A 20,525-nucleotide genomic window follows, 5' to 3' on the forward strand; every position below is an offset into this window, starting at 1 on the left:
TTAAATAACGTGACTGAATGAATCGAGAATATGCAATTGTATACAGATGGACCAGATTCATTAGTCCATGGATCAGAGGGTCCAGGCATGATCAAAGGGACCACTGTCAAAGATGCCATACCAAAGCAATCATTAGTATTGCTTTGTTCTGAAAAGGCTGTATATTTATATTCCTTGGTGCATGTAATTCAGGTAATTGATATTTTTTATGATCTCAAAGCTTTTCTTAATTTGTCAAGCAAAATTAGCTGAGTGTAATTCTGCATCCATTTTGTTCCTACTATTTCAGGGGATTAAGAAGGTACTCGACAAGAAAAAGTTTCATGGTAATACTTGTTGCTGGGCGTCAACATTCTATAGTCCTTGCTCTGAAATTGGTCTGATACTCATGTTCACTAGTGGCAAAATTGAAATTAGGTGAGAATTTTCAGAGTATCTGTGAACTCTTTTAATGGATAACTAAGTTAAACTTAAGCCATGTGTGCGTGTGCATGTGCATTTCAGGGGTGGGAACAAAGAAAGTTAGCCTAGATAAGCAAGAAAAAATCTTGCCCTAGAAGAAAGTTCTTGAATTTCCTCATAAATGAAGGATGGTCTTCTAGGATAAAAATCACCATTAGGCATCCACTTCATTTATGAGCTTATTTACATTTCAGTTTTATTTTGGTCAATGCATTCAAGATCATAAAGTTCCTACTCCTTGGATATGACTGTCGTTTCAATGGATGTGCGGTTGTCTTCCTAATTTTCCATCTGCAAATAGGATACACCATATATAGAGAAAGGAATCTTGAGCCGACATACATCTCAGTGGAACAGTAGCTTACCATCCACCTTGTCAAGAAATCACAGTGTGCCATGTGTGTTTTGTTGGGATTTTTGAAACACAAGAAAATTGAAGTTTCTAAAAATCCAGATTTATGTATTTGAACCCTAAGGATCCCTGTTTAGATATTGTCAAATGTTTAGAAATCAAAAATTCTACAAACTAGAATTGCCTCCATTCAATGCCATCAAGAATCTACAAGTTTGTCGATGTCAATCCTCCAACGCAGGAGGTCTCTCCCCCCCAATCTATCTCAAAGAAGATGAGAGCCAACACACCAAACCTCAGAGCAGGGCTGATGAAGGCACACAAGAGCCCTCAAATGGTGGACCCACATGCTGGATGTGTGGGCGTGTGGAGGGAAGAGAAAGAAGGGTCTCTCTCTCTCTCTCTCTCTCTCTCTCTCTCTCTCTCTCTCTCTCTCTCTCTCTCTCTCTCTCTCACACACACACACACACACACACACACACACACACACACCCCTTGAGGGGGCTAGGGACGTCCACCCTCTCAAAATCCGTCTGAGATGGGATCTATATATAAGGAGTTAAGGTTTCAGTGAAAGGCACTAGTATGGTACTCAGCAGCCACCCTACAATCTTCCATATCACCTACTACATTGGAAGTTTAACCATGTACCCAATATTTGTTCTAATCCTTCCACTGTCATGGCCATCGAACATTGATCCAACTCTCATGTAAACCAAGTAGTGGACCATAAGATCTAAACTATCATATTATCATTAAGTGCTATTAAATCCCCTTTAACAATTAAGAAAATTTGAATGATTGAAATCATTTGTAAAACCATTTAAAACATTTTCAATTTGAGCCAGCGGAAAAAGAACTTGAAGAATGTTTAATCCTAAGATCCAAGCCATAAGATAATTCCTAGGAAACCAATGTCCCTTTTCCAATCATGTAAGCCCCAACTAGACCTTGATGTATTTATGTATACACCTAGTTACACCCACTTTTCTTAGCTGTATGATGACACATCCACAACTCAATCATGATCCGGGCATGATGGGCTTCCCAATTTTGAGACTTGAATTGATCCACCAATGCAAGTGTCTAACATGTTCAATACTAAGATCCTATTCCCATGCCACAATTACACTCCTGTATGAGGTTGAGCAAGGCACCTACTTGTCGGAGAGTGGGATGGTGAAGACCTTCCATCCCAACTCATTATCAGTCCCCTCACACAAGATTATCACATAATAACAATAACCGCTGGTTTCTCTTACAACCTACTAGGTGGTCATGAAATAATAGGATATTAAGATTCATGGCCCACAACTCTCCTTTGGTCAGTGACCATTGTGTCCACTCTCAATATCCTAAGCACAATTACAGGAATCCTTCTCCTTAACCCATATTTACATATGTTTAAGGCACATCCACAAATTAATTTTGGCATAATCACATTCCATACAAGATTCATGGTCACCATGGTCTACAAACAAGATCATCAATATAGCATCCCCCATATTTACATATGTTTAAGGCACATCCACAAATTAATTTTGGCATAATCACATTCCATACAAGATTCATGGTCACCATGGTCTACAAACAAGATCATCAATATAGCATCCAAGCCATCAATGGACAAGATTCACATTGTTTTTTCAAGGCACAACACACCAACATTTTCGACATTTGAGCCACCCAAAGGATGAGCTTCACCATGAAGATCACCTTTCTAAAAAATCCTATTGATCCACCTAGACACCACACATGTACATAGAATCATGTCATCGATCCTACAATTTTTTGCACAAAATAGCCCACCGATGGGTGGATTGGAGCTGGGTGATCTTCATGGCAGAATGGGAGCCATACATACATGACAGGTTGGCATGTGCATACAAGGTGGATAATAATTTACTACTCGTGGAGTTGTTTGTGAACATTCTATGCAACCATATGTGTTCCTCTACATGTGGCATATGTATGGTGATTTTATAATCAATTCATTGCAAGGATTGTTAAATGGACCAAAGACCAAAATAACAATTACCAACAATCCTAAGCATGTAACAAGTTGTAAAAATCATTTACTAGACTTTAGTGATTTTTGTACACCATTTTAAATGGTTACAATTGTCTGTCCACCGTAACTATTGACCTATGACACATCCATGCTTGTCCCCAAAGAAAGAATGGTTTGGATAATTATACACATTGCCACATGTATGGCATAGAATGTGGGAGGATAAAAGTTTCATCCTCCTGGTGGATTGTGTTGGGCCACCAATTGTAGGTTCGGCTGAGTAGATTTACACTCTTTAAGGACCGAGCAACTCAACTTCACAAAGGACCGAGTCACGGAGCCAAAATACTAGAATTTAAAGCCCCGCTCGAATCAACCACAAAAAGGAGGATGAGCCTCTTCACTCCCCTCAATCTGATAGTAAAAGAGGTCGGCATCATCATGGCCTCAATCAAGTCGCACAACAGTGGGCCCCACCTCTCTCTCTCTCTCTCTCTCTCTCTCTCTCTCTCTCTCTCTCTCTCTCTCTCTCTCTCTCTCTGCTATCCTCTTCGGAAGATAGGAGAGAGAAAGAGAAAGGTGGAAGATGAAAGAGGAGGCAAGAAATGGCTTTGTCATCCCATAGGGATGCGCAACAACACTCAAACCACCTTGTGGGCCCCACTGGGGGTTTCCCCTCTATTTAACAAATCTCGTCCATAGATGTGCATGCACCCATTCTCCATGTTGCTATCCACTAGTTGTTTAGTTACTTCCCTTCACATTCTAAACTTAAGGTGTCATTGACCATCACCAATATGACTACACCAACTAGATTTTAGAGAAAGGACTAAACTCTATAGGTGTTTCAAATAGCGCCTGTAGCGTAGCGGTAGCGTACGTTACGTAGTGTAGCATGGCCGTAGCGCTACGTAGCGTCCCAAATAGTGTTGCGCCACAGCGGTCGTAGCGTGCGCTACAGCTGCGTACCGCGTAGCGTTCGTAGTGTAAGCTACAATGTATTTTTTTACTATTTTAGTTTTTTTATTATTTTTTCACGTTTTCTTTGTTTCTAATGTTGAGGAATGTGACACTTGTATTGTACTTGATACTTTTAACCTATGGGATTTTTATTTCTTTTCATAATTGTGAATGTGATAATTATTTGATTTGGCTTATATATGTGGATTGGCTTTTGATAATGATAACTAATAACTTTTTTGAACATGCTTATAATTGATAAAATGAATCATCTTTTAGGCATTTTTTTATTTTTTTCCCCTTTTTTTCACTATTTATTATATTTTTCCTATTTTTAAATTAAAAAATAGAAATATCGTGTAGCTTACGCTACACGCTATAGAGGGCTGAGCGCTATGCATCACGCTACCGCTATTTAAAACACTAAGTTAAAATAAGCATATGACTATGATTAGAGGAAACGGTATAGAAGGTTTGAAAAGGATGAAGAACATTTAATTTCTTATATGAATTTCTTTATTTATTGTTTTCTTCTTTGAAGATAGGGGTTTAAACTAAGATTCTGTAAAGTGACTATGTAAGTCCTAGCGATAATTAAGTGGGGATTTTTCTTGCCACCACCCAAGTGGATGAAACTTGGGCTTCAAGCAGGTAACCTATACCTACTTATCAAGGAGTTAACAACAAGATGAACCATTACAGCTAAAAGTTTTGCATCAAGTTGCCATGTACATATGCATTCTCAGCAGCATGTTGATTAACAACAGGTGCATTAGATCCAGGGTTATGTGCCGTTTGATGTTTTGTTAACACTGTACTCTCACATGACACAAATAGGGTTGACGGTAAGGTTGACTCATGAACCAACCAACCCAACCCGCTTAAAAGTTGAGCTCGCATTAAGCTTATTGGCTTCAGGTTGGGTACCAGTTAGAAAAAGTAGCCCATGTAGATGGTCAGAGTCAGGTTGACCATGGCCTAACCAAACCCAATCATACATATTATGCATACAGAAAATAAATAAGTGCTTGATAATTGTGTGCTTGCTTTAATGGTTGATAGTTGTGGAAACCTCGCAAAAACTTTTTACGCCCTCCTAATACAAGTTTTTACAAGTAGGTAGGGTCTGGCCAGGGTAGGGCTTAGGAATCTGATCATGGATCAGCCTTCTAATCTTGGGTCACAGGTCAGGATCAGGCCTGCTGAGCCCATTCCCAAATGGTTGTAGGTAGGGGTGGAAATTGGCCAAGTAGGCCCAACAGGTACAACACAAGCTGTGTGTGGGTGTGGATTTAGGTATTAGTTTGAGCCCGATTACGTGGGTATCCCCCTGCCCATACCAAACCTGGACCAAACCAAATTATATCATATATTATATACTTTATATATACATATATGTATGCCCAATATTCCAAATCAAATTATAAATTAGTAATAATGAGTAGCACTTCTTCATATTTTTGTTTGCTTACACGTGAATTTGGTTTTCATATTTTCAATCATGATGTGTAGTTTGATTAATTTTGTCTTTCTTTTTTTTATTTTTTATTTTTTGCTTTTCATGTTCTTAATTATGTGATGGATCAAAAACATCGTGAAGAAATGTTGTTTTTGAGGTTTTTAAATCTAAAATAGCATGTTGCCATGCTTCTTTTTTTCTTTTTTTGGAAGAAAAAACCATCTCTTTTTTCTGTTATAAAATAGTCTTTGCAGTTACTGGTTAGATTTTTGGTGTAAATTTCATATCATAAATGGGTACCATTTATGGGATGTGTGTAGTATCCATTGGCAACTACTGAGTATGGGATGTGTGTAGTATCCATTGGCAACTACTGAGTATGGGCGCCATCCCGAATCTGGCCAATTGCCACCCATAGTCACAAGGTCAGGCTCAGCCAACCCTGACCTGACCCACTGCCACCCCCATACACAACCTGTTTACATGTTCTTGTTTGCCTTCAGAGACTGAGATGCTGTCCATCTTGCTAAAAATACAATAGTTTAGGCTCAGTCCGAAATTGTCAATTGAATGAACGCTGGATGATTATGCTATGATAATTTCCGGTGGAAGATGTTTGAGATGCTGTCAGTGGCTGCCGTGAATTGACAACCATAGATATGATTAAGAACGTCCAATTTTTTCATGAGTCTAAATAAGTTGATCGGGATACTGTAACACCTTGTTTAGAAATAATTATGGAATGAGTTTTTGTGTTATATCCAAGGGCAACTGCAAGGCATCTGATCCTCAGTCATATTTCGAGGATTCTGGCTAAAATAACGAAAGATCGCCCACATATAATATCTGATTGAGTCACGAGTTAAATCATTTGATGCCATAAAAAGGTGCCTGATCCAATTACAACATTCATATTCCTTTGTCTCCAATTTGTATACAATATAAAGATTAGGCATGACTTTTTGCAGCTGAGGACCAGCAACATATCAACAAGGTACTGCTAAATATCCATAAGCAAAAATAGATTGGGGAACTTTGAAACTAACACATCATAGAAGAGTGAAGAATAAATAATAATAGACACTTATTAATCAGATAAGCAGTCATAGAAAATGCTCTAGGATTGAAGTAGAGAAGTCATTTCATGAACCTTTTCACATGTCTATGCCTCTTTAATATCGCATTTTCATTTGTATAAGACATCATCTATTTTAGATCCATTCATCTGAACACTCCATTTATGAAACTTCAGGTCCCTGCCAGACTTATCCCTCCTAAGGAAAACTTCATTAAGAGGCTTCACATTTCCAACCTCGAATTCTGAAAGTTCATTTTGCTCTTCATCTGAAGGAGAACTTGTTGTGGTATTAATGGAACTTCAATTATCCAAACAAGAACCAATCACAAAAAAAGATTTTCTTAAATACTGATGTTTTCCTTTTGTTTTTTTGTTTTTTTTTTTTCTTTCTTTTGGTACAGGTCAACAGAGATCAGGAAATCTTCTTCATTTCAGTTTTGGCCCGGACAGACATCTACAGGTGCACCTCTGGTGTAAATAATTTCATTAGGCTGTGTTTGGATGCATAACCGAATTGAATTGCAAACATGTCAAATCAAGAAGAAATTACTGAATAGTAATGATATTTCCTAACATCCATAACAAGGACATGCGCCTCAAATTGCAATTACTTCACTTTCATGTTGGACTTGAAAGTGATGTAATTGCAATTTGGAGTCCACCACCCTATATGAATACCGGGATGGTAATTAAAATTTGGTCATTTCTACTTTGGCAAGCTAGTAATTGCAATTCAACTCAATTTTACATCCAAATTGCACATTGATATCTGTCTTGTCTGTATGCACTACAAAATGCCGTGGCATCGATTTCTAGTTGGGAAGTAGCAATATAATCGCATTTCATGATCCATCAGTTATGTTCTCAAATGTAGAGAGTATCGAGTAATTTCCATGAAAACTTTTCAGTTTCTTGCGTAAAATGAGCATGGCAATATGCGCATAAGCTCCAAGGTGTAAATGGGAAGTGTCTCTTTGCACCAGCATATCTGACTTTCCCACTCCTTAATGATGTTGTATAACAAATTTCTTTAGCTTAGTTTTTGAAGTCACGTGTTTACTACTGATATTGTTAGTTATGCTCATATTAGTTCAGATTTTCATTCCTTGGAATCTTTTACTTCATTGTTCAAGCATTCACTAGTCATTTTTTTAGAGTTGTTTGTTTATGGTAGTCATCATCATCATCATCATAGCCTTGCCCCTGCTATAGTGTCACATAACTGTGAACTTGAGAGAAGTTTCAATAAGACAGCTATTCGGGTAGAGTGTTAACTTGTACAAATGAAATCGATTGCAATTAGACCATCGATAACTAGGGCTTTAAACAGGCGGCCGGGCTTGGGCCAGTCTGAGGTCTGTCCATGCCCAGCCAGCATAGTAAAACCTAGGTCCGTGACCACCCTTGATGATAACGCATGGTCCAAGTCTGAGCCCAGCCACCCACTTTTGTGCAACATCTGGGCTGTTCATTAATTGCAGTGTTTCAAATAGTGTTCATAGCATAGCAGTAGTGCACGTTACGTAGCATAGCTAAATAGTGTAAATCCCTTGTAGTGTACACTACAGGGGTCATAGCATGTAGTGTTTGTTGCGTACACTACAATGTTTTTTCCTGTTTTTAGCTTTGTTTGTTAAAAATGGTGTAAAACTCACATCATGAAAAACTTAAAATGTAAAGTTAAAATCAAACATTTCTTTGTTTACTAACTTTCACTTAAAATGGTGGTGATCCTTTGTTAAAGTTGGTGTGAAACTCACAAATTAAAAAAACTTTAAAACTAAACTTAAAAGAGAAAGGGTTTTGAAAGAGGGTTTTCGAAAACCCCTCTTTGTATTGATGACATCTAAATTGTACTTAACACTCTTAATCTGTGGAATTTTTATTTCTTTTTCGTACTTGCGAGTTGTGACTTGTAGTTTCAATTAGAATTACTAATTAAAGTGGTTTGCTTAGAAAGTTGTTGATGTGATAATTATTTAATTTGGCTTATAAGTTTATATATCTGGATTGGCTTTTGATAAGTGATAATTAGTAACTTTTTGAAACATGCTTATACTTGAAAAATGAATCATCTTTTAGGCATTTTTATATTTTTTGCTTTTTTTCTTACCATTTATTATGTTTTTTTGTCCTATTGTTAAATTAAAAAATAGAAGTATCAGGTAGCTTACGTTACACGCTACAGAAGGTTGAACACTACCCAACATGCTACCGCTATTTAAAACACTGATTAATCGTGCCCCCATCGTCCATGATATATGATAAAAGTGCCCTTGAAATACCAAACAGGCTGATCTGGGCTTGGGCCTGTTTTCTGGGCTCTTAAACCTGACAATTGCCCACTTATTAAACAGGCTTATATTATAGCCCTCGGGCCTAATATTTGAGTCCAAGCGCAGCCCAAAGGAGCACAATGGACCTGCTCCACCCATTGACAGCCCTACTGAGACATGCTTTTACTCTTTTTTTTTCTTTTGCACAGATTACTAAATACTAATCTCTTCCTTTCAGCCATCTGGAGTCTGTTAGCCAAGTATTCAAGAAAGATATCATCCCAATAGAAGGCCTCACCACAGGACCCATTGTCCCTAAAGAAAAGAAAAGGGTAAGTAAAATGTTGGAATCGGCAGCACTTAACCTTTTGCTTCATGGGAACTATGTAATAAAATAATTGGAATCTCAGGGAATATTTAGCTCTGTTATTAAAGATATAAAAGGCACAAAGGCAAAGCACCAGGAAGGAATAGAAGTCGTACATTCCCAAGCAAGCATAGAAGAAGAACTGTCTGCCATATTTTCAACAACTAATTTTTCGTTGGAGGTTGAGAACAAAGATAGCTTGGAAATGCATGAAAGTGATGTTGAGCTAAATTTAGGTATGTGATATGCCATTGATCTTGTGTTTTTCTTTAATTTCTTTATTTGAATTGCATTCCTGTTGATAGTTCAACTCTTTCTGTTCGTAAAGATGATATCGACCTGGAAGACTTAAAAGAGAAACCGAAGGGACAAAACATCATAACATTGAATAAGCACATGTTGGTTGGAAAATTTCAGGCAATAAAAGGTTTGTACATACAATAGACTGCCATATCTACATTTTCATTCGGATATGAAATTATGTTGATGATTCTTTCATTACAAGATCCTTTCTTTCCAGTTCAATAGATTTATTTTGGACCCATCAAAGCTATTCTTGTATTATTATTATTATTTTTTTTACGTTTTCTGTTGTTTTACTACTTTTCACTATTTTTTGTTTTTTAAACAAAACATTCACGCGCAGAAATAAACAGTAAGTTGAAGTGCTAGGCATACATCGTGTGGCTTTCAGGTAAATTGAAACAAAGAAAGGCAAAAACTGAAAACACGTCGATGAAAGAGGAGAATGACGATGGGAAGGGTGTGGATTCTGTTGATCAGATAAAGAAGAGATACGGATTTCCATTGGCTGGTGTAAGTACACATCCATTCATCCATGCTCGCCTGTAAGGACCTGATAGAAGAATCTTATATAAACGCCATCTGTATGCATCCATACATCTGTGCACTTACATCGATATCAATGAATCATTAACAATTTGATGGTTTATAAATAGTGGTCAATGCAATCAATTGAATTTTCAGAAAATGAACGAGTGCCATAATTGATAAATGTATTTAAAGTGACCAAAAAATCAAAATAAATCATCAACCACTGCCCAAAAATATCCAAAACTTCTTGAAAATCTGTACCAAAACCTCATTTGCTTACTCAAAATATGGCATTTCCTTAATGGGTCTGCGACTACATGGTCAGATATTATTGCAGGTCTAAATTTGATATGCTGATTCTACTGGTTTATTTTTGTGCAGGAGTCTAGTGTCACTAAAATGACAGAAAGCAAGCTGAAAGAGAATTTAGGGAAGTTGCAGGTAACACTCAAACCTTTCAAGTTTGTTAGATTAAGAAATTAGTCATTAAACATTTACGGTCTAAAATGGGATAAAAATGATCATCCATTAGAAGTGAACCACTATATTGATCCGCTAGGCCAAGAATCTGGTTGATCCACTGGTCAGATGGGCCACAGTTTGCAAAACAAATGTACAGTTTTGAATTACTTGGCTGAACTTTTCTAACACATCCATTTGTTTCCAATATTGGGACCCACATGTTGAGTGGACCATATTTATGTCTGGGAAACATGTACAAGGTCTGCCCAACCTGATGGATGGAATGGGTCTTGCACCTATGTGCCATGCTGGCATATGTGTGGCATGTACATGAGCTTTATTGCACACAGATGCGCATATAGCAAAGCTCAGAAACAAGATGGAGAAGAACTTGTTCTATTAACCATTTTCAACCATGGTTTTAGATTAGTAACAGTCATGTCCTGTTATGGACAATACAGTGATGATTAGTGACTTCTATATGAAAAAAGCCATCTCTTTCATTTCCCCGCTTTTCTCCAACAATGTTATTTGAAACTAAAACTTTATTTCTTGTAATTAGTTTAATGTGTTGTTTTGTTTCATGTAATTTTCTTCATGTGTTGGGCAGAGCATCAACTCACGAACAACAGAAATGCAAGACACTGCTCGATCTTTCTCAACCATGGCAAAACAGCTGCTGCGAACGGCAGAACAGGAAAGGAAAAGCTCCTAGTTGTTTCCAGTTTGTGCATAATTGGACTAGATTTGTATATGGGTTTCATTAAAAATGTACAACTTTCCACTTGAAAATGCAGCTGAACTCCTTTCCTCCTCCTATAAGTGTATGGTCCACATGTACATATGATCCAAGCCATCAATCCTATGATGCAGTGTGGGTGGGCCTTACACCAATTGGGTTTTCTACATCTCTTATTATTTGATTTGGATTGGTGGGTCTGAAATGTAATCTTATCATCCAATGGATACGATGCATGTTATTTCTGTTTGTTCATTCGGATATGAGTAGGAATATCTTATTTATCTTCCAATGGGAAGTTGCAAAGCTATGGTTTGCTTCCAGGATAGGTAAGCGCTTGAAGAATACAATGATCCAAACGCATGTGCACCACTACTCTGGATGTCTCAATCCAAACCGTCCATATTGCCAGGCCCATTGTAGATCAGTCATGAGCCAGAAATCAAACTGAACTAATCAATCTTAAAGTAGAAATGATCAGAAATGGCACAGACTACAACTCATGGTGAAGCTTATCATATTTTAGAATATTGTGGATCCATCAGGACAGGGACACTGTTCAATCCCAGCCATGGCCTACAGATCCTGCTAAATGGGAATGATATACCACCATCTTCCTAACATCTATTCCACTCACTACCTTTCTCTGTAAGAGGTAAAGGGATATGGTGGGCCACTCATTTCCATCACCATCAGTCAAGATCCAGTGTCATGTTGTTTGATAGAGCCGATGATGGCGATGCAATGTTCATTGAATATGCCACACCATGTAACTGCCATGGCCCAAAAATTAGGTTGATCCAGAAATAGGGCGGACACCATTGTGGAAAGTGGATGGCTGAAAAGAACCAACCAACAGTCCACATGCAACTTAAACATGTGGCCCACCCAAAGCCAAGATTCTCCAAACATTTAAAATAAAATAAAAATAAAAACCATCCTGGAGAAATACCGTCACCACCAGAAAAAAGCTAACCAAATCCTGTTCTACCAAACACATGAAAAACTGGCATGGGTGCATGCAAGAACTGGTTCATTCATCTGGTGAGCCCCAACATGTGCAACGGAACAAAAATCAGGTCAATCACATAAATAGGCAGTCCAACAAAAAACTGGCCACCATTGCAGAAAATAAGTGTGGCCCATGTTTCTTCTATAGGAAATGATCAAACCCAACATCACATGGTCTGGATTACTTTAGAATTATAGAGCCAATCATCGAACATGATACTTGTGGGGGCCACACTAGCTGTTAGATAGACAAAAAAATCAAGCACTTTGGTAATCCCAACCACCTTACCAATGGGCTACAGATTTTCTAATTTCCACATTTGCCCTTCAAGGTATCATTTAATTTCCAAGCCAGTTGTAGGCCACCAATCATTGAACAAAACAGAATCCAAATCGGGTAATAATTTAGGAAAATTTACTGACAACTACTTAATTAATATAGAATTTACATTTCGGTTTTCAAACAGCTTCCTCATTGATATCATTTCACTCCCTTCTGTTTGTCATTTTTAACGGCCAGTTGGGTAGGCATGTGAGAAAATGGGTCAGCTACTTCTAGGGGTCACACGATGATATATATGTGACATCCATCCTAACTTAAATGTGTGTCACCTTGTGTTAAGCCAATGCCCAAAAATCAAGCCCATCCGTGATTCAAGTGGACCACGTGAATGGAAACAATGTTATTGACAACATTCACCCTTCAAACTGTTTCCCTCTATATGGCCCACTTGAATCACAGATTAGCTTGAATTTTAGGAGAGGAGCAACAGGTGCATCATCCCATATTAGGTGATTCAAGGTGGATGTTATGTAAACATTACAATGGGGGTCTACCTAAGCCACCCACCCATCTACTCTCACAATGCATTGAAGGGAGGGGGTGGAATAATAATTATATCAATTAATGAGGTAGTTATTTGAAAATTTATTTTAACAAGGTACCAAAATGTAATTTTTATATTAATTAGATAACTTTTTTTTTTTTTGTAAAATTTCTATATATTTACGCTACTTAGTTTCATTTAAGGCTTGGGGTGGGAGTGTGGCATGGACTACTTGAGACTTGGATTTACTTCAATTTGGACCACACCTTAAATTGAGCTGAAAAAGCTAATAGACAACATAAATAACATACATCAAGGTGGGCCCCAAGTCAAGAAAATGCAAACATTGATTGAGTCCTACCCCATCCAATCCCATGTTTGGGATGAAATTTTTGCTATAGAAAAACATTGGATTAAGCAAAATCATGTTTGGTGGACCATGGAATTGTAATCAACAGACCAAATTCACAATGGATGTCATTCATTTGTATACATATATAACCAGAACATCACGTGTAAACAGTGTATATGGATGGACAACATGGATAAATGCATGCATCAATGTGGAGCCCACATATGTAGTGGATTTCAAAATTCACAAAAATCTTGCATGGGACCAAATGCAATTCAATGGAACTAAATGCACTTCCATCCCACCTAATTCCAACCTTTCCTATCCTCTCCAAATGTTGAATGGAATTACATGGACCAAATCCAATTCTATCCCATCTAATACCCCATGCCAAATGCCCCCTTAAAATGATCAAAGAGAATGTATGGATGGCATGGATCAACAGATACAAAATAGTGGGCCCACCAATCCACATCCAAAAAACCCACACAAAGGTGTTGCCCAACTTCACATCAAGGTAGGCCCCATAATCAGGACACGCTCACTAGGAGGCATTTGGCACAGGGTATTAGATGGGATTAAGTGGGATCGAATTGTATTTGGTCCCTTGCAATTCCACCCATCATATAAAGAGAGGATGGGAAAGGTGGGATTAGTTGGGATGGAATTACATTTAGTCCCATGGAATTGCATTTGGTCCATGCAGGATTTTCATGGATTTTGAAATCAATTATACATGTGGGCCCCAAATTGATGCATGCATTTATCTATGCCATTCATCCATATACACCATTTACATGTGACATTTTAATTATATATGTGTGCAAGTAAATGACACCCATTGTGAATTTGGTCCGTTGATTACAATTCCATGGTCCAGCAAACATGATTTAACTTAATCCAATGTTTTTAGATAGCAAAATTTTTATCCCAAACATAGGATTGACCATAGGAAGATTTTAACAGTAGGCATTCAATCAAAAACACCATTTCCTGTGCAGACCACCTGAGATTTGGATCTGACTCATTTTTTGATCACATGACCTAAAATCAGATGTAAAAATGGATGGACAGCATGTATAAAACGCATATATCATGGTGTGACCCGTAGAGATTTGACACCAGCTAACTAGTGCTCATGTCACTAGTCAAACTGCATCCAATGTTACCCGGATAACACCGGATCCAACCCCAATCAATGACAACTTGAGGTTTGCTGGAATTGATCCAAATGCAATGCATTAGGATACAATGAGACTTTTTATCTTTTGGATGTGGGGGGGTCATTTTCCAATGATAAAAGCATTTATATCATTGATGGCTATCTCAGGATGCATGGTAGCAAAACATCCTCGTTTGCGGACGCGGATTGCAGCATTGGCTACTGACAGTGCACCGTGGGTCACATAATGATGTATGTATTCTATCCATGCCTTCAATCAATTTTTCCATACTATTTATGGCATGATCCTCCTAAAAATGAAATAGATTCAAATCTCATATGTACTACACAAGAAAGAATGTTGATTGAACACTCAACATTAAAAACTTCTTAGAGGCTACAAAAAATTTGGATTAAGCTGATATTTGCATTTTCTCTTCATCCAGGTGTGCATGACTTAACAAATTGGATGACAAATAAAACTTACGGTGAACCTTAGGAGGTTGGAAATGGTAATGGTTGGCATTCAATCACCACTGTTTTATTGTGGTGTGGTCCACTCCATATTTATCTCTCATTTTCCATCTTTTACTCTATCTACTCTATGATGATCTGAAAAACATATATGGACAGCTTAGATAAAACACATATATATCATACAGGGCCAAGAGAGCACTGTCACTAGCCACCTCACTGCTGAGGCTGTCAATAGGCAATCCGGGTCACTCGTTTGCTGGAATCAAAGTCCTTAAAAAAAGTTATTAACTTAAATGGTCCAATAAAGGTCACCCTGAATAGTCAGTTGGAAAATAAAACTACATTGCATTGCTATTTATATAATAAAAGGGTCCCCTCAAACGAGGGCTTTAGCAGGCAAATTGTAGGCGAATTACACAATTATTGCCTTGCTAATAGAGAGTTATTTGATATACTCCAGCTGCACTCCAGTGGAGTCTGCAACGTTCATTCTCTATGGACTACACTAATGAACGGACGGTGTGGCCTTTGTGATTGCTACACCCCGCCCACTAGAAAGCAATCTAGGTCACATGATGGATTTCTTACATCCAAACGCCCCCACCATATGATGAACGTGTGATCATCAATGACGATCGTATCCAAAACATGCAACATGATGAACATGCGGTCATCAATGACAAATCATGCAAGATGTTGAATGTGCGTTCATCAACGACGATCGTATCCATATATGTTGCTGGTAAAAATAATGATGCCATAAAACTTGTTCATGCCAACAGCTAGGCCAAAAAACCAATACGTCCATAACTCAAATGGGTCATAGAACAACAATTAATTCATGTATGGCCACACCACATTCATCAAACCCATTTATCAGGCGTGAATCACAACGATGAATAGATGAAATAAAAATCAGCCTAATTAAAAAGCCAAGCAGCAGGCCACACCAGATGAAAACAAACCCAATCTACAGAGTGGGTTTGACAATTACCACATGGTAGAACCACAGCTCAGGTGCCAAGATTATTCATCTAACTACAAAATCAAACTAACCAAAGATCACTGGAAACCCTTTGGATATGCCGAGGCAAGAAGAGCTAATTGCATACCAAGCAAGCTCATTGGAGCCCACCAGAATTTAATGCTTCTGTCCACACCATCCATCCATTTTATCAGATAATTTTTGGGCTCAGATCCTATGAAAGTTAAACAGTAGACATCGTTATCCCCACTGTATATCCCTATAGTGTGGTCTCCTTGAGCTTTGGATATGCAACACGTACGTCAATGGTGGGTCCCATAAATGTCTCTCAGTACTCTTTAATAAGCATACTGAATTAACTTTGGTCAAAACTATCAGGAATCAAATACTCGTATCATATAAATCATCAGGAACTGGCCCCATAACCATGATCTTTCTCATTGACCATCCTGGTTATCACATTAGGTAATTTCATGATCACAGCCCAAATTTTCAAAACATTGGGGAAATTTTTAGGGAAGATGGAAGCAGCGAGGAAATTATCATTGCTCTGCTCCTCCAATGAAAGGGTTAGAATTGTCAAACCAAATTTTATTTTATTTTTTTTAGGTCTTGCCCACCAAATGCAACGCAGACCCAGTCAAGTTGCAAGAGATTGCATCATGCAAACTGAACGGATTTACTAATCACAAGGTCACAAAAACTTATCACAGAAGACAGAATACATTAATAAGCCCAACCAACCCTACCATCCCAATGGACAATGAAGAAAGGTTCCTTTGTGGTGCATGAAAACAAGGATTTTGAGAATTTCAAGAGGAAGGGTGGGGGATTTTCTTAATCCACAAAAAAGGAAGTAAACTGAGACTCGGTCAGAAATGACAAATTTTATCCATTACCTACATCCTAACATCTCCTACTTGAACTATTTAATACATAATCCACCGTGAACTAATTTCTACACTCCAGCTACTCCACATGCCATGTCTTACTAAGACATGGGGAGAGGACCAGGGCATCAAAAGCCAATCCTTTTTTTTCTCACTAGGGAAGTTCTTGCAAGGAAATCAACCCCAGTGAAGGCATCCAAAGCTTGCAGAAAATAACCTACACTGAACTTGCCATTACCTATATTGAAAGAATATTGGGGGGAAATGCCAAACAACATCCAAACAATCCCCAAAGGAATCTCAGCACCACCTCTACCCACCACAAGGCAACAAATGACATCATACATATATAACTAAAATGCCACATAAAGATACGATTAGAGATCCACTCCATCTGTACAGAGTACATGAATGGCAGAGATCTCAAACATGTCACCAAGTGGTGGGACATAAGAGGCAACTCCCCACAACGCAGAATTCCAAACAACGCCAATTATAGAAAACCAAACCAAACTAATTATGTTTGAGAACCAATAGCAGAGATGTTGTAGAGATAGGGCCAAAAACAGAAAACTACACCTGAGTTGTTGAAGCATGAAGCGAAAGGTTAAGTACAGGATCAACGAATGGCCAGGATACAGCCATGAGCTACTGGAAACATCCAGAAACTATTGCAAAGAACGGAAAAAACCCAAAAACAACTTTCCTTTTCGTAATCACATGAGATTTTGATCAGAAGTACTACAAACCTACACATCTCTGCTTCCCATTTTTTCGACCCCTTTTATCTGCCTAGTCATCATCCTCTTCCTGCATAATAACACAAATTCAAAACCAAAAAAAAAAAAAAATCAATAAAGATTTCCACACAAATCTGAAAATTAATAAGCAAATCCCTACAAATTTCAATTTTAGGAAAAAAAAAATAAAAAACTACTTCAAAATACCTCTCCACTCTCTTCCTCGTCATCTTCATCATTTACTTCAGACTTTGACTTGTCAGATTCTTCCTCATCATCTTCATCTTCTTCATCAGCTTTAGCTTTTGCTTTGGATTTAGTTACTACTACATCCGACTGAAGAATAATATATTCAGTATTCAGGAAAAAATCAGGGGAAAAAATAAAAAATAATTGTTATTTTATTTTTAATGATAAATATATTAAATTTAAAAGGAAATACCTTCTTGTTGTAAGTCGCCATAACCTTGTTGTATTCGGCCTTCCTCTTAGCTGCTTTAGATTCATACGGTGCTTTATCCTAAATAGAAAGAAATTATAATTATATTTAATCATTTTAATTACGAAAAGAAAATGAGGAGATTTTCTTATATGCGAAAATTCACTTACAGATGCCGACATCGACTTCCATTTCTCTCCAGCAGCCTTACCGACCTGATTTTCAGAAAATCAAAACAAAATAACATAATATTACTAAAATAGAAAAGAAAATGGAAATACGGGCAGGAAATAGAGAAGATCTGCTTACAGCAGCGACGGATTTGTTGCCGGGATTTTTCTCCTTGAACTGTTTCCGAAATTCCTCCCTTCATTAAAAAATTATTAAAAATAAATCAGTATAATAAAGGAAAAATAAAACGAAAAATAAAATAAAAATCGCTCACATGAAAATGAAAAAGGCGCTCGGAGGCCTTTTCGGCTTGTTAGGATCCTTTCCAGGTTTCTCCTTCTTCGCTGGTTTCGTGCTCACTTTATCGGTTGCTTTCCTCTTTACAGAGAGCCTGATACATCAAAAAATAATAATAATAACGAGATCTGAGTTACGAAACTCTATAATCGAAACGAAAACCCTTTAACACTACAGAAATCTTTCAGATCTGTTAAAAATTCGCAGAAAACAAGGAAAATGGCAACTAAACTCACCTGCTGTCGGCTTTTTTCACCGTTTCAGCCTTCGATTTCCCTCCTTTCATTGCAAGACCTGCCGGAAAAGTGTTAGATCAGTGAGATTCATCACAAAATCGGCGAAAAACGGAAAAAATCGTCGAGAAAAGATCGGAATCGCCTCCAAAATGACTAACCTTAGGGTTAGGGTTAGGGTTAGGGTTTCGGGAGAGAGAGAAACAAAGAGAGAAGTTTGGTGTGTTGTGTGGTGGAGTGAGGGCAAAGGGGGGGGAGATAAGAAGGGGCGAGGGCGTGGGTGCGGAAAATTAAAATTTCAATCGTCGCGACCGAAATGAAAACCGGGTTTGGGCGGGATTTTAAAATCTGCCGCCACGTCATCGATCCGTGTGATCGAACCTTATTCGCTCCCATCTTCCTCTTTGCGGAACTGCATCATTTTGCTCTCTGCGGAGAACTCATGACTCTATTCACCCACGCTTTCCTAGCCAGACTTGATTAGTGTAGATATCAATCCTCACCGTCAAAACTACAGACCCCACTTTTTATGATAAAATCAGGGAAATCACATGTATCGAGAGATAAACATATCGAATGGTTTAAAGTAAATTTTTATTCTTTCTAACATACATACCTACAATCTTCTAGTCAAATTATCAAATATCTATCATTTTGACAGTGATCTTAACGAATTGGACGGTCCAGATTATCATGATTTTCAGATATTTTATACCGGACTTCTGCATGTGTATGAAATACTTTGCTCTTCTGGAGTATCAAATGATTCCCAGTTTTGCTTTGTGTTTTCTCTTGTGCTTCCTCTTTCGGTTTCGCTTTGGGTCGAGCTGAACAGAAGGTTTGCAACAAACGCTCCACCAATGGACCCTAACCAAACTGCTTGCCTCTTCTGGCCTAGCATGTGATGATCCAGACCGTTCATCTAGAATATTCCGTCTCATGCTACTGTTTATGGAAGAATTTCACTGATCTAAGATTAAACTGTTTATTATGAGATGAGTTATGAACTTTTTCTTGGAACCGTTGATTTTATCCCACTATGAGTGGATAAAGTAATGTTTATGGAGTGTTGATTTTATTACAGTTATCATCTAGAGAGCGAATTCTTTCAAATGAACGGACAGGATTATAACATAGTTGGTTAGAATAGGTCATCACATTGAGCGAGCTACAGAGAGCCTTGCTAACAAACCTCAAGAGAATAGATGCTATTATCACACACTCGTCTGCTCTGGGGCCTGCTACGTGGTGAGAAAAGGATATGTCCGGTTTTAGTCTTTGCTTTTTGAGAAATGACAGAAATGTCCTCGATTATTGCGTGTTGCCTTGGTTTCGTGGCTTTGGAGAGGAATCCGAATCACGCATTGAAGAAAGACAGCTTTGCCCATTAGATATTGAGTTTGTTCTGGTTAGGTGGTGGAAATGCGTTGGCGTCCAAGCGGTCTAGGGTTAGAATAGACATTTGGTTCGTCCGCTGAGATTCAATGCAACTCATTATTTCAACGGCTCAATAGCTTATGGGACGAGGCATTGCATCTGGGCCGTCCATGAACTGTCTGTGCTGCAAAAAACGTGAGGGGGTGTTTGGGCGGTGGGATTAGAATGGATTAGGTGGGATGGGATTCAACTGGTCTTGTGCCAATTCCACTCCATGTTTGGGAAGAACGGAAAAGCTTGAATTAGATTAGATGGAATTGCATTGTACCGTGCCAATTTCATTCAATGTTAGCAAGTTGTGTAGGTCCCACAATGATGTGTGGGCTATATTCACACCGTCCACCCATTTTTTGAGATTATTTTAGAGCATGGGCTAAAAAATCAGGTAAATCTAAAGCTCAAGTGGACCCCACCATAGAAACCAATGGGGATTGAATTTTTACCGTTGAAAACTTCTCTGGGGCCACATAAGTTTTAAATCTGCCTCATTTTTAGGTCCATGTC

General features: G+C 38.1%; 2 protein-coding genes and 1 long non-coding RNA gene across 6 annotated transcripts in view; 2 read left to right on the forward strand and 1 right to left on the reverse strand.

Moving 5' to 3' along the window:
• Positions 1-11,240, forward strand: part of LOC131237006 (uncharacterized) — a 52,453-nt gene extending 41,213 nt beyond the window's left edge. For all 4 annotated transcript variants that reach the window (XM_058234612.1, XM_058234613.1, XM_058234615.1 and 1 more), the window contains 10 exons: positions 47-192; positions 290-417; positions 6,497-6,608; positions 6,724-6,782; positions 8,837-8,930; positions 9,009-9,201; positions 9,294-9,392; positions 9,660-9,781; positions 10,181-10,240; positions 10,872-11,240. In XM_058234612.1, coding sequence (XP_058090595.1) covers positions 47-192; positions 290-417; positions 6,497-6,608; positions 6,724-6,782; positions 8,837-8,930; positions 9,009-9,201; positions 9,294-9,392; positions 9,660-9,781; positions 10,181-10,240; positions 10,872-10,976 — 1,118 coding nt within the window. In that variant the 3' untranslated portion in view covers positions 10,977-11,240. The remainder of the gene's footprint in view (positions 1-46; positions 193-289; positions 418-6,496; positions 6,609-6,723; positions 6,783-8,836; positions 8,931-9,008; positions 9,202-9,293; positions 9,393-9,659; positions 9,782-10,180; positions 10,241-10,871) is intronic.
• Positions 11,241-17,197: 5,957 nt separating this feature from the next.
• Positions 17,198-18,898, reverse strand: LOC131237007 (DNA-binding protein MNB1B-like). Its single transcript, XM_058234616.1, has 8 exons — positions 18,746-18,898; positions 18,588-18,645; positions 18,329-18,445; positions 18,193-18,250; positions 18,054-18,098; positions 17,887-17,964; positions 17,652-17,780; positions 17,198-17,514 (listed from the first exon to the last, which is right to left on the reverse strand). The coding sequence occupies exons 2-8, from the start codon at positions 18,635-18,637 to the stop codon at positions 17,497-17,499; spliced, it is 495 nt and encodes a 164-aa protein (XP_058090599.1). The 5' UTR covers positions 18,638-18,645; positions 18,746-18,898; the 3' UTR covers positions 17,198-17,496.
• Positions 18,334-18,867, forward strand: LOC131237008 (uncharacterized). The gene is made up of 2 exons (XR_009166973.1): positions 18,334-18,656; positions 18,763-18,867. It is a non-coding gene; the product is annotated as an uncharacterized LOC131237008 (long non-coding RNA).
• Positions 18,899-20,525: the final 1,627 nt, after the last annotated feature.

The sequence above is a fragment of the Magnolia sinica genome, chromosome 2 (genome assembly GCF_029962835.1).
Source record: "Magnolia sinica isolate HGM2019 chromosome 2, MsV1, whole genome shotgun sequence".
Taxonomy (NCBI): domain Eukaryota; kingdom Viridiplantae; phylum Streptophyta; class Magnoliopsida; order Magnoliales; family Magnoliaceae; genus Magnolia; species Magnolia sinica.

Bases quoted from the DNA above. Each gene is read 5' to 3' on its own strand.
- LOC131237007 (XM_058234616.1), bottom strand. From the start codon at position 18,637: ATGAAAGGAGGGAAATCGAAGGCTGAAACGGTGAAAAAAGCCGACAGC. The intron at 18,446-18,587 runs GTGAGTTTAGTT...TTGATGTATCAG, and splicing joins GTGAAAAAAGCCGACAGCAG to GCTCTCTGTAAAGAGGAAAG. The intron at 18,251-18,328 runs GTGAGCGATTTT...TTTTTAATGAAG, and splicing joins AGCGCCTTTTTCATTTTCAT to GGAGGAATTTCGGAAACAGT.